At 46.6% G+C, this 14,286-nt stretch overlaps 1 protein-coding gene across 1 annotated transcript in view; it reads right to left on the bottom strand.

Annotated features, from left to right (window-relative positions):
- The window catches only part of LOC140387050 (integrin alpha-E-like), a 434,586-nt gene that overhangs the window by 100,482 nt on the left and 319,818 nt on the right, over positions 1–14,286 (bottom strand). The window contains exons 24-26 of the mRNA XM_072470061.1: positions 7,836–7,915; positions 6,436–6,516; positions 5,088–5,154 (exon numbers count right to left, since the gene is read on the bottom strand). Coding sequence (XP_072326162.1) covers positions 5,088–5,154; positions 6,436–6,516; positions 7,836–7,915 — 228 coding nt within the window. The remainder of the gene's footprint in view (positions 1–5,087; positions 5,155–6,435; positions 6,517–7,835; positions 7,916–14,286) is intronic.

Raw genomic sequence — 14,286 nt, 5'->3', positions numbered from 1 at the left:
AGAGAAAACAGGGAATTATAGACCAGTAAGCCCGATGTTGGTAGTGGAGAAAATTCTAGAATCCATTGTGAAATATTTTATAGCAGAGCACTTATAAAATGAGGCAGAATCGGACAGAGTCAGCATGGATTTATGAAGGGGAACCCGTGCTTGACAAATCTACTGGAATTCTTCAAGGATGTAACTAGTAGAGTTGATGAGAGGGAACCAGTGGAGGTGGTTTGTTTGGACTTTCAGAAGCCTTTTGATAAAGTCCTGTATAACAGATTAGTGTGCAAAATTAAAGCGCATGAGATTAGGGGTAGTGTATGGAGATGGATAAAAAACTAGTCGGCAGACAGAAAACAAAGAGTAGGAATTAACAGGTCTTTTTCCAAATAGCATAGAGACTAGTGGGGTACCGCAGGGATCAGCGCTAGGACCCCAGCTATTCACAATACCTAGTAATGATTTAGATGACGGAACAAATTGTAATATGTCCAGATGTGCAAATGACACAAAGTTGGGTGGTAGGGTGAGCTGTGAGGAGGATGCAGAGCATTTGAAATAAAATGGATGAATTAAGTGCGCAGATAGATGTAATGGGATATGATATAGTTGGGATAACGAAGACATGGCTCCAAGGTGACCAAGGATGGGACCTCAACATTGAGAGCTATTCAGTTTTTAGGAAGGACAGACAGAAAGGAAAAGGTGTGGAGTTACATTGTTGATTAAGAAGATACTGATACAATGTTGAGGAAAGATATTAGTACAGATGATGTGGAATCTTTCTGGGTCGAGGTAAGAAACACCAAGGGGCAAAATCCATTTGTAGGTTCGTATACAGACCACCAAACTGCAGTGGTAATGTTGGGAATAGCATTAGACAGGAAATGAGAGATGCATGTGATAAAGGAACATCTGTGATTATGGGTGACTTTAATCTGCACATAGATTGGGTGACTCAAATTAGTCACAGTGCAACAGAGGAGGAATTTCTGGAGTGTGTACAGGATGGTTTTCTGGGCCTGTACGTTGAGGAACCAACAAGAGAACAGGCCATCTTGGACTGGGTGTTGTGCAATGAGAAAGGATTAGTTGGCAATCTAGTTGTGAGAGAACCCTTAGGGATGAGCGACCATACTATTATAAAATTCTTTATCAAGGTGAATAGTGAGGTAGTTGATTCTGAGACCAGGGTCCTGAACCTCAATAAAGGTAACTATGATGGTGTGGCATGAGCTGGCTATGACGGACTGGGAAACATTACTGAAAGAGAGGACAGCAGACAGGCAATGGCAGCATTCATGGAACGAATAGGTGAACTCCAAAAGTTGTTCATTCCTATTTGGCGCAAGAATGGACAGGGAACTATGGCCAAACCACGGCTGACAAGGGAAATTAGTGATAGTAATGGATTCAAAGAAGAGGCATACAAATTAGCATGAAAAAGCAATAGACCTGAGCATTGGGAACAGTTTAAAAAGGCAAACCAAGGGATTGATTAAGAAGGGAAAATACAATTTGAAAATAAACAAGCGGGGAACATAAAAACTGACTGGAAAAGTTTCTATCGGTATGTAAAGAGAAAGGAAAGATGGATAAAAACGAATGTAGGCCCCTTACTGTCAGAAACGGGGGAATTCATAACTGGGAACAAAGAAATGGCTGAGGAACTAAATTCGGACTTTGCTTCTGTCTTCACAAAGGAAGACATGAATAATGTGCTGGAAGTTCTTAGAAACAGTTTTAGTGAGGAGCTGTAGGAAAATAGTATTAGTAAAGAAATGGGGCTAGATGATTCTCCGCCCACAGGATGCTCCGATTGGCCGACAGCCCAGGGGCTTCCCGAGGGCGTGAAGCTGCCCCACGATGGGAAACCCCACTAACCGGCTGGCGTAACAGAGCATCCCACCTGCGGGATGAAACAGAAATGTGGCATGGCAGGGCGGAGAATCCAACCCATGGTTTTGGGAAAATTAATGGGATTGAAGGCAGACAAATCTCCTGGGCCTGATAACCTTCATCCCAGGGTACTTAAGGCAGTGGCCCTAGAAATAGTAGATCCATTGGTGGTCATTTTCCAAAATTCTTTGGACTCTGGAATGGTTCCTACAGATTGGAGGGTAGCGAATGTAACCACGCTATTCAAAATGGGAGGTAGAGAGAAAACAGGGAACTATAGACCAGTGAGCCTAAGGTTGGTAGTAGGGAAGTTGCTGGAGTCCATTATCAAGGATTTCATATCACAGCATTTGGAAGGCAGTGGTATAATCAGACAAAGTCAGCGTGGATTTACGAAAGGGAAATCATGCTCGATAAATCTACTGGAATTCTTTCAAGATGTAACTAGTAGAGTTAACCACGGCGAACCGGTGGATGTGGTTTATTTAGACTTTCATAAGGCTTTTGACAAGGTCTCACATAGATTAATATGTAAAGCTAAAGCGCATGGGATTATGGGTTGTGTTTTGAGATCGATAAAAAGCTGGTTAGCAGGCAGGAAGCAAAAAGTTGGAATAAATGGGTCTTTTTCTGATTGGCAGGCAGTGACAGTGGGGTGCCGCAGGGATCTTTGCTGGGACCTCAACTGTTCACATTACATATTAATGACTTGGATGAGGAAACTAAATGTATTATCTCCAAATTTGCAGATGATACAAAGTTGGGTGGGAGGGTGAGCTGTGAGGAGGATACAGAGATGCTTCAGCGGGATTTGGACAGGCTGAGTGAGTGGGCACATGTATGGCAGATACACTATAGTGTGGATAAATGTGAGGTTATCCATTTTGGCAGCAAAAATAGGAAGGGAGATTATTATTTGAATGGGTGTAAATTGAGAGAGGCGGATACTCAGCGAGACCTTGGTGTCCTCGTGCATCAGTCGCTGAAAGTAAGCGCGCAGGTACAGCAGGCAGTGAAGAAGGCAAATGGTATGTTGGCCTTCATAGCGAGAGGATTTGAATATAGGAATAGAGATGTTTATCTGAGGAAGGATGTTCTTGCTATAGAGGGAGAGCAACGAAGGTTCACCAGGCTGATTCCTGGGATGGCGGGACTGTCGCGTGAGGAGAGACTAAGTCGGTTAGGATTATATTCATTGGAGTTCAGAAGAGTGAGACGGGATCTCATAGAAACTTACAAAATTCTAACAGGATTCAGAAAGAATGTTCCTGATGGTGGGGGGGTCCAGAACTAGGGGTCATAGTTTGAGGATAAGGGGTAAACCTTTTAGGACTGAGGTGAGGAGAAATTTCTTCACCCAGAGAGCGGTGAATCTGTGGAATTCACTCCCACAGAAAGTAGTTGAGGCCAAAACGTTCTGTAATTTCAAGAAAGAATTTGGCACAGTGGTTAGCACTGCTGCCTCACAGCTCCAGGGACCCGGGTTCAATTCCAGCCTCGGGTAACTGTCTGTGTGGGGTTTGCACATTCTCCCCTTGTCTGCGTAGGTTTCCTGGGTGCTCCGGTTTCCTCCCACAGTCTAAAGATCTGCAGGTTAGGTGGTTTGGCCTTGCTAAATTGCCCCTTAGTGTCCAAAAGGTTAGGTAGGGTTACTGGGTTAGGGTAGAGGCATTGGCTTAAGTAGGGTGCTCTTTCTAAGGACTGATGCAGATTCAATGGGCCGAATGGCCATCTTCTGCACTATAGGTATTCTATGATTTCAGCTCTTATGACTAAAGGGATATTGGGGGAAGGCGGGATCAGGGTATTAATTTGATGATCAGAATGAATGGTGGAGCGGGCTCGAAGGGCCTCCTCCTGTTTCTATTTTCTATGTTTCTATCCTTCTGTGTGATTTGGACAAGTTGAGTGAGTGAGCAAATGAATGGCAGATACAGGGTCCGATTTAACTGGAAAAAAAATCTATGTTTGGTTTTGGGTGCGTTTCGCCGGGTGTTTCTCAGCACCTGCCGCACCGAGAAACACCTCACTATTTAACGGCACTTTAAAGTTTATTTTTGTCCTTGCGGGGGTGGGGGGGGGGGTTCTCTCTGCTCACCAGCAGGAAAGGCACCTCGCAGATCGGCTGCCATTTTGCCTGGCAGCCTCAATCTCTCCCCTCACCTATTTTTGACCTCTTCCTCCCCAACCTCAGGTAGCTACCTGGGCACACACCCTCACCTTCCCCCACCTGGTGAGGCCATCTGGGCCTGATCCGTGACAGTGCCACCCTGGCACATTGGCACTGCCAATGTCAAGCAGGGGAAGAAAGGAATTCAAAAGTTAGAAAAGAGAACACTGTGCTAGCTTACGAGCAATAGAACTCAGATTTTGTGGCACCCGAGAGATGGGGTATGAATTGGTTCAATTGGTTGGCTGGTGGCCAATGAATGAACTGCCTGGTAACAGGTAGTGATTGGATCCTGCCTGAGTGCGATGAGACCTAAGAAAGCATAGTTGAGACCTGGACATGCAGAGACAAGGACCTGCTCTCTCTCTCTCTCTCTCTTGTGTTTTCCCCAGAAAAGCTGCTGTATTTCTGAAACCACAGAGACCTGATTGAATCTACAGTGAAAACCGTTGCAGACTTGAAAGCTGAAATCTCAACCTGAAAGCCTGGTTTGAAGGCCAGCATGCTAGAAACAACCATCTGAAACAAAGAATCTTTTTTTCTTTGACTTATTATTCACCCCTCTCCTGCCCTCTGTTTGTTTGTCTTGTGTGTGTGTGTGGTGGGTGGGACGAGCTTAAGTGGGGGGGGGGGGGGAGATTAGGAAGTAGATAAAAGTTAACCTGTTGTATTTGCTGCATATTTTATTAGTTACTGTTATTATAAACATAATTGTGTTTAAATTTACAAACCTGATGACTGTAATTATTGGGCAGCCAAGGGCTAAAGACTTTGGGTATTTTTCTAATAATTATTAGTTAATTCAATTGTATTGCAACTTTGGGTCAAGGGGGGTTGGAATTGACTGCGTCCAGCCCAGGGTGTCGAAACAACACTCGGAACTGTTGAACTCGCCAAGTCTGTTGAATTAATCTAATTGAGTTATCACTTTGAGGAAAATGGTTTACCTGTTTGGATGAACTTGAATTATTTTAACAAAGCTGTGATTGTGTCTGGACAATTAATCACAGGTAAACATAGCACACCATACCTGGAAATGAAACTTTACAGTCTCATCAACATCATCACTGCGAATGTCAACTTTAGTTATTTGATTTCTGTAATAAATTGAACACCTTGATTCATTAGGAATACTTCTTGCATTAATGTTCTTTACAGATAGCAGACTAACTCAACAGAAAAACACATAATGCTGATGTTCTTTGTTTGTTCCTCAAAGCTGAGAGTCACTGGGAAGGCCTAAATTTTCTATCAATTCCTAAATTTCTTTGCGAAGGTAGCAGCGAACATAGGAACAGCAGCAGATCATTCAGCCATTGAACCTGCTCCGCCATTTATAATATCATGGCTGATCAGACTTTTACACATACTGGGCACGATTTGATGGAAATGAAACAGAGGGCCATTTTGGGCACTGGTGTTTACCTGCACGGGCAGTGCCAGAATGGCCCTGCTATTAAACAGGACTGTGCTTCTTTTCCGGGCATCGGTGGGGAACGCTGCACAGAGGCCGCACTTAGGATCATTTCCTGCACTAATGAGCTCAATTCGCCAGTGCAGGAAGAGATGCCCCGAGCTCTGAACACCTCATCGTGGCCTCTGGACACTCTCAAGCCTATTCCTGTCCATGTCCCCTCTCTGGGACCCAAACAAAGAACAAAGAAAAATACCGCACAGGAACAGGCCCTTTGGCCCTCCAAGCCCGCGCCGACCATGCTGTCCGTCTAAACTAAAATCTTCTGCACTTCCGGGGTCCGTATCCCTCTATTCCCATCCTATTCATGTATTTGTCAAGATGCCCCTTAAATGTCACTATCGTCCCTGCTTCCACCACCTCCTCCGGCAGCGAGTTCCAGGCACCCACTACCCTCTGTGTAAAAAACTTGCCTCGTACACCTCCTCTAAACCTTGCCCCTCGCACCTTAGACCTCTATCAGGTCGCCCCTCAACCTCCGTCATTCCAGTGAGAACAAACCGAGTTTATTCAACCTCTCCTCATAGCTAATGCCCTCTATACCAGGCAACATTCTTTTGGGACTTATCCCTGTCCTCTCTCACTTTGGGACCTCTCCCTGTCTGCTGCCTGGGATACCTACTAGCAATAGCGCTACATTTCCTCAAGTTTTCACACCTTTTTCTCTGTCTTTATGCACAGGCATGTTGGGCCTATCCTGGACCTGAAGAACTTACACTGCAGAACTGCGCATGTGCAGCCTGCTCCCAGTCTGTGCATGCGCAACAGCTCTGAAGTGCTGCAGTGGTGGAAGTTCCCAACCTCCACTCTCAACTCTGGAGAAAATGTTATTTTCATAACAAAGGCCAAACAATAACTTTGTAAAAGCAGTAAGCTCAAGGTTTATTCTTGAAATATCGCTTACTCAGCTTTCAGGAACACATTCAAGCCATGTCTCACAGGAATATGTTTGGTAGCATGAATAGCATCTCCAACTCCATTCTTACTGTGAAGGAAGAGAAGAAAATATCTTAAAGAGATATTGTAACAAAAAAGACTAATGGAAGTACAAAAAACGTCCCAAATATACATCCGAGAATACTGAAGGAGACCAGAAAAGAGATCGCAGAGACACATGCAGGTTCTTGGAACAATTTTGGAAATGATAATTGGACCTAAGTGATTGGGAATTGCAAATGATTTAACCCTGCTGAGGCAGGGAACAAGATAACTCCTGGAATTGGCTGTGGTTAAATTTAGAGTTCACAAATTATTGAAACTTAGAAGGGTACAGGCTAATCAGGTATGGTCAGCAAAATCTATAAAGGGCAGCTTCATGACTAATTTTATTGACTTTTTAAATTTATTCTTTCATGGGTGCTGCTGGCAAGGACAGTATTTGATGTCCAACCTTAACAGCCCCTTGAACTGAAAGGCTTGCTCGGTCATTTCAGAGGGGAGTTAGTTTCAACCACATTGCCGTGGGCCAGGAGTCACATGTAGACCAGGCTGGGTAAGGACGACAGTCTCCTTTCCCTCAAGGAATTCATGAACTAGATGAGTTTTTATGTCAATTGATGATAGTTTCATATTTGAACCCATGTTGTTGGAGCTTGGGCCTTGGGATTACTGATCCAATGATATTAACACAATGTCACCATCGATTGGGAAATAGTTCAGAAAATAAAAAGAATTAAATGGACACAGATTTTCAAAAGACATTTATAAAAGATTTGTTATGTATTAAAGCAAGTGAAGTATGGATAAGAAGCGGGGTGTCACGGTAGCACAGTGGTTAGCACTGTTGTTTCACAGCACCAGGGTCCCAGGTTCGATTCCCGGCTTGGGCCATTGTCTGTGCGGAGTCTGCACGTTCTCCCTGTGTCTGCATGGGTTTCCTCCGGGTGCTCCGGTTTCCTCCCACAAGTCCCGAAAGACGTGCTGTTAGGTGAATTGGACATTCTGAATTCTCCCTCTATGTACCTGAACAGGTGCCGGAATGTGGCAACTAGGGGATTTTCACAGTAACTTCATTGCAGTGTTAATGTAAGCCTACTTGTGACAATAAAGATTATTATTATTAAGGAGAAAGAAATGAGTCGGGGGTATGTGGATGTTTTGCCAATTGGTAGGATGTGCTTATAGCATTTTCTAGAGATCTACTTCGTTATTTACCATTCAGACAAATAATTTGGACATATGGATACATTACATGAATTTTCAGATTATATGAAATTAGAGGCCAAGCCAAACTGAAGACAATGACAGAGATTAAATAGTATCAACATTCTATTAAAATATACAACTATTTGATTCACAACTTACTTGCTGACATTGATGCTGACAGTTGCAAATTCCTCCTTAAATGAGGCCATCCCAAGATCCCAAGAAATAGAAAATGTGGCCTGTCATTACAATTGATTATCAAGGTAAGAAAAAAGTTATAATAAACTGAGCAAAGGTAACAGATTAGAAACACTGTTTAACGTTAAGTGATATTAATTTAGTCTTAAAAACAAAATGATTATTGGCCGACAGCATTTAGGCAGTGCTCATAAAGCACCAGAGACTGTAACAGAAGATGACTGGGTAGCAGTGGAGTCTAATTAAACAGGAAAATAAGATGCAGCATCAGAGAGAATATATATGTGTATAGTCGGTCCCAAAAGTTGAGATCTATTAAAATGCAGTCACTCAAATATTTATTCTTCTTTCAATTGTCTCCCTGCTCACACAGTATCTCCAGACACACAAGCATATTAATTTACCATTTTCTATATCAGGTAGTTACATTCCTGACAGGAAAAATGTTGATCTGATCCTGTCTTCACCTCCACTACGCTGACTGTTCTCCCTAACTCTTGGCTCCCTTATAGTTCAACCACCATGCCCCCCACGGCCTTGATTTGAGGAGTCTCCATGCAGAGGCACCTCCTCGACCCAGGGGAAGGCTCCAAGAAGCACACCAACCTCACCTCTCCGGCCTGGGAGGTTGCTGCCCAGATGGTCAGCACAGTTGGCAACTGCATCGGAAGAACCATGCCGTCCAGGAAGAGGATGAATGATGATCTCATTGTGATCATGGGGAAACCCACTCCATTGTGTTTGCGGGGAGTCACCTGACTGGTCCTGGTATCTGAATCTCATCTTAAAAAGTCCTATGGTTTGCTCTATGAGGGAGAGTGTGGAGCTGTGAGCAGCTTTGTACCCCCCCCCCCTCAGCACATATCTGAGGGTGACCCACTAGAGTCATCAGCCACTGTTTAATTGGGTAGTTCTCATCCCCAGCAACCAGCCCTGCAGATATTCTGGATCTAGTTGTTTTTGTGGTGGACATTTCCACCCTTCTCGCAGCCCCCTCCCACCCCGCCCAAGCCCATCACCTGTGAGGTGCCCGTGCCCCATATGGATGGGCTAGACAGCTGGTTTGTGATGCAGAACAAGGTCAGCAGCGCGGGTTCAATTCCCGTACCGGCTGAGAATTCTGAATTCTCCCTCTGTGTACCTGAACAGACGCCAGAACGTGGCGACCAGGGTATTATCACAGTAACTTCATTGCAGTGTTAATGTAAGCCTACTGTGACAATAAAGATTATTTATTTTATTTATTTTTTACTCACCCCATCTCGAATCTACATCCCCTTGAACCCCTTGTTTGTGAGTGATTCATGGAACAATGTCGGTGTCCAGGTTCCCGGCCCTCTGTCTTCCCTCTGCCTTTCATTCTTCTTCATCCTCATGCACTCCTTGCACCTTTACCTACCATTGTGCCCCTCGCCCTGTCCCTTCCAAACTTGCACATCCCTCATTTCACATTGCCCCCTTTGTCTTTGTTGTACCCCCCATCTTAGACACCATCCCCGGTCAAATTCCATTGGAGTGGATAGTCCATGAGTCCCATGGCATAACACTGTCTATAAAGACCCGCATGGCATGGAGCTGGAGGGCATGATCTGGTCTATCCCAGAAGAGTGCCATTTATTGCAACAGGAGCAGCACAGCGCTACGGCAGGTAGGCTATGTAAACTGCATTTACTTCAATCTCTCAAGTGAACTGAGGTCTGCCTTATGCATCTCACTCTTTTTCAAACAGGTCTCAGGCCGACTTGATTTCCCACTGACATGATGCAAAGTTGGAGGGTCGATGAGATCTCGGCAAGCAGCTGTTTTAATGAGCATTCATGAGTTACAAATGATTACAAATAGCAATCACGCCACCAGGAAGCGGGACAACCAACTTGCCAATAACCCGCCACTGAGAGAATTTCAAAGTGTTTTTACGCCAGTGGGTTTCTGGCTATGTGGCTCCTGCTGGATTCTCCACTCTCGCCAAACTGGGCAGGATTGGAGCATTCCGCCTATGGAGACAGACATAGGGCTACTGGGCGTCACCGCTGTCTACAGTACAGGGTGCCACTGGCCCATTCCTAAAGCTATCAGATAGCTTCCAATCTGAGTTGTGATAGTTGTTGAAACACTTGTTTGCAAATATATGATTCAGTGTCCATCTTGCACAAGGGTGAAGTGCAGACCTACCACAGGGCTCAATTAATCTCTACTGATGATTTGGTGGCACGGTAGCACAGTGGTTAGCACTGTTACTTCACAGCTCCAGGGTCCCAGGTTCGATTCCCAGCTTGGGTCACTGTCTGTGCGGAGTTTGCACATTCTCCCCGTGTCTGCGTGGGTTTCCTCCGGATGCTCCGGTTTCCTCCCACAAATCCCGAAAGACGTGCAGGTTAGGTGGATTGGCCATGTTAAATTGGCCTTAGTGTCCAAAAGTAGGGTTACTGGGTTATGGGGATAGCGTGAAGGTGTGGGCTTAAGTAGGGTGCTCTTTCCAAGGGCTGGTGCAGACTCGATAGGCTGAATGGCCTCCTTCTGCACTGTAAATTCTATGATTCTATGATATCTATTTTGCCACCCAAGCTTCATCCTTCTGAACTCTGGACCAGACCCTTAACAAAGATGTTACAAAGTTAACAGTCTACTGCAGCATACTGGATCCCCCCAGTGTGTTCCACCACCACAATCCCTGTGTCAAAAAAGAACTGTGGGCTGGATTCTCCGATTTTGAGGTAATGCCGTGACGCCGGCGTGGGAATGGTGGTGTTCGGCGCAAAACGACCACCGATCCTGTGTTTGGTTGGGTGCTAGCAGCCGAGCAGTGTAGAGCACCCGGCTCCAGCTGCTGATACGGCTCGGAGAATTGCTGGGTCTGTGGCCGCGCATGTGCATGGCAGCGGCCTGCAGCGGCTGCGCCATGCAACATGCCGTGTGCGGACCCGGCCTGCAAAATAGTGTCCCCCCTTTGGCCGGCTCGCGAACCCGGACCGCCCCCCAACAGTGTCCCCAGCCACTGACAAAGTCCCCCCTGCCAGCGGATTCCCCTTCCCCTGACTGTGGCGGCGCTGGATTGAGTCCGCAGCCGCCACGCCGAGTTCCCGACAGGGGAGATTACAGGTCCAACATGTTCCCTATAAGGGGAAAGCAGGAGCAATATGTTCAGGGAATCCAGGATATCTAGGACAATGCAGGACTGGATAAGGAGTAAGAGAAATACTTTTAGCAAGTCCAAAGGGAAGTGCAAGAGGGAACTGAAGAAAGCAATTAGAAGAGCAAAAAGGGGGCATGAAAAAAGGCTTGAGAATAAGATTAGGGAGCACCCTGAGATATTCTACAAATATATTAAGAGAAAGAGGTTAACCAGAGAAAGAGTAGGGCCCATTAGAGACCAAGGGGGCAATCTGTGTGTGAAGCTGCAGGACGTTACTGAGTTGTTATATGAATATTTCTCATCAGTCTTCATTTAGGAGAAGGAGGACCATCATTCCTGTACACGTAGGTACAGAATTCAGGAAATGGGGCTGTGGAAACTTTCAGCAGTTTGTCATAGGAAATGAGGAGGTATTGGAGACTTTGACAGACTTAAAAATAGACAAATCGCCAGGCCCGGATGAATTTAGCAAAGGCATTTACAGGTCTCACATGGGAGACTGTGGGCAGCACGGTAGCATAGTGGATAGCACAATTGCTTCACAGCTCCAGGGTCCCAGGTTCGATTCCCGGCTTGGGTCACTGTCTGTGCGGAGTCTGCACATCCTCCCCGTGTGTGTGTGGGTTTCCTCCGGGTGCTCCGGCTTCCTCCCACAGTCCAAAGATGTGCAGGTTAGGTGGATTGGCCATGCTAAATTGCCCTTAGTGTCCAAAATTGCCCTTAGTGGGGTTAGGCTGGAGATGTTGACCTTGGGTAGGGTGCTCTTTCCAAGAGCCGGTGCAGACTCGATGGGTCGAATGGCCTCCTTCTGCACTGTAAATTGCATCCCAGGCTGCTGTGAGGTGAGGCAGGAGGTTGCAGGGGCTCTGATGCAGGTTTTTAATTCATCTCTGGCTATGGGGTAAGTGCAAGAGGACTGGAGAACAGTTAATGTTGTTCCACTTTTCAAGAAGGGTGGTAGGCATAAATAGGGAATTACAGGCTGGGGAGTCTCACGTCAGTGGTAGGGAAGCTATTGGAGAAAATTCTGAAGATGAGAATTAATTTCCATATAGAAAGGGATGGGTTGATCATGTCTAATAAATTTGGTAGCATCTTTTGATAAAGTGACCGAGTGTGTGGATGAAGAAAGTGCAGTTGATGTAGTTTATATGGATTTTAGCAAAGGCATTTACAGGTCTCACATGGGAGACTGACTGAGAAGGTTGAAGCACATGGAAACTTGTTGAGATGGATCTGAAACTAGCTTAGTAATAGGACATAAAGGGTGGTGGTAAAAGGCCGTTCGAGTAACTGGAGGCCAGTATCCAGCGGCATACCACAAGGATCAGTGTTGTGTCCCTTATTGTTTTATATATATGTGATGTAGACGAGAACGTGGTTGGGGGGCGGGGGGACAATAAATAAGTTTGCAGTTAAAACACCCATCACATTCAAAGACATGGGACAAGTGGTGGGAAGTGAGATCAGGGGTAGTTATTGTCAGTGCAGACTCAATGGGCCAAAGGGCCTTCTCTGCTCTGTACAACTCTATAGTAACCCTGATAATAAACAATGTTATAAATACGTGAGTGAGAAAGGATCTTGGATCAGAAAATCATAAAATAGAATCAGTATGGGTAGAGATCAAAAATACCAATGGTCAGGAAACACTAATGCGAGTATTTTTGAGGCCCCTTAACAGTAGTTACATCAGAGAACAGAGTTTTGAATAAATTATTGGAGCTTGTAAGATAGGATGCTGATAGGATCCAAATTCCCCACATGTGACTGGCTACACATTCCACGGCTGTCCTCAACATGTCTTAAAAGTAAAAATTTACACCTTAGACTCGAACAAATCTAGAAGTAATAAATTTACCAACAAATAATATGTATTTTTAAGCTTCAGCTATGTAAACACAATCCCTAATAACGGTTACTCACTAACCAATCAGCTTACCGCTATTCCGTGGTTAGGTTTAGTGTCCCTAACCCTAACCCTAATCCCCGAGCCTCGCCCTGTCTTTATCCTCCACGTCCAGGGAGAGTGTCCCTCGCGGGTCCCCGAGCCTCGCCCTGTCTTTATTCTTCACCCCCAGGGAGAGTGTCCCTCGCGGGTCCCCGAGCCTCGCCCTGTCTTTATCCTCCACGTCCAGGGAGAGTGTCCCTCGCGGGTCCCCGAGCCTCGCCCTGTCTTTATCCTCCACGTCCAGGGAGAGTGTCCCTCGCGGGTCCCCGAGCCTCGCCCTGTCTTTATTCTCCACACCCAGGGAGAGTGTCCCTCGCGGGTCCCCGAGCCTCGCCCTGTCTTTATTCTCCACACCCAGGGAGAGTGTCCCTCGCGGGTCCCCGAGCCTCGCCCTGTCTTTATTCTTCACCCCCAGGGAGAGTGTCCCTCGCGGGTCCCCGAGCCTCGCCCTGTCTTTATCCTCTGTACCCAGGGAGAGTGTCCCTCGCGGGTCCCCGAGCCTCGCCCTGTCTTTATCCTCTGTACCCAGGGAGAGTGTCCCTCGCGGGTCCCCGAGCCTCGCCCTGTCTTTATCCTCCACACCCAGGGAGAGTGTCCCTCGCGGGTCCCCGAGCCTCGCCCTGTCTTTATCCTCTACGTCCAGGGAGAGTGTCCCTCGCAGGTCCCCTAGCCTCGCCCTGTCTTTATCCTCTACGTCCAGGGAGAGTGTCCCTCGCAGGTCCCCTAGCCTCGCCCTCTCTTTATCCTCCACATCCAGGGAGAGTGTCCCTCGCGGGTCCCCGAGACTCGCCCTGTCTTTATCCTCCACGTCCAGGGAGAGTGTCCCTCGCGGGTCCCCGAGCCTCGCCCTGTCTTTATCCTCCACCCCCAGGGAGAGTGTCCCTCGCGAGACCCCGAGCCTCGCCCTGTCTTTATCCTCTGTACCCAGTAGAGTGTCCCTCGCAGGTCCGATTAGGGTGGGGGCCCCGAGCCTCGCCCTGTCTTTATCCTCTGTACCCAGTAGAGTGTCCCTCGCAGGTCTGGTGCTCTCTGCTGCCCGAAGGTGAGTGAAGGCCCCGAGAATCACATAGAAACAGAGAAGATAGAAGCAGGAGGAGACCATTTGGCCCCTCGAGCCTGCTCAGCCATTCATTATGGCTGATCATCAAATTTAATACCCTGATCCCTCCTTCCCCCTGTTTCCCTCGATCCATTTATCCCCAAGAGCTACATCTAATTCCTCTTGAAATTTCACAACGTTTTGGCCTCAACTACTTTCTGTGGGAGTGAATTCCACAGATTCATCACTCTCTGGGTGAAGAAATTTCTCCTCGCCTCAGTCCTAAAAG

The sequence above is a fragment of the Scyliorhinus torazame genome, chromosome 12 (assembly GCF_047496885.1).
Source record: "Scyliorhinus torazame isolate Kashiwa2021f chromosome 12, sScyTor2.1, whole genome shotgun sequence".
NCBI lineage: Eukaryota > Metazoa > Chordata > Chondrichthyes > Carcharhiniformes > Scyliorhinidae > Scyliorhinus > Scyliorhinus torazame.
The sequence above is the reverse complement of the archived record's forward strand: the minus strand, read 5'-3'. Positions and strand labels throughout refer to the sequence as shown.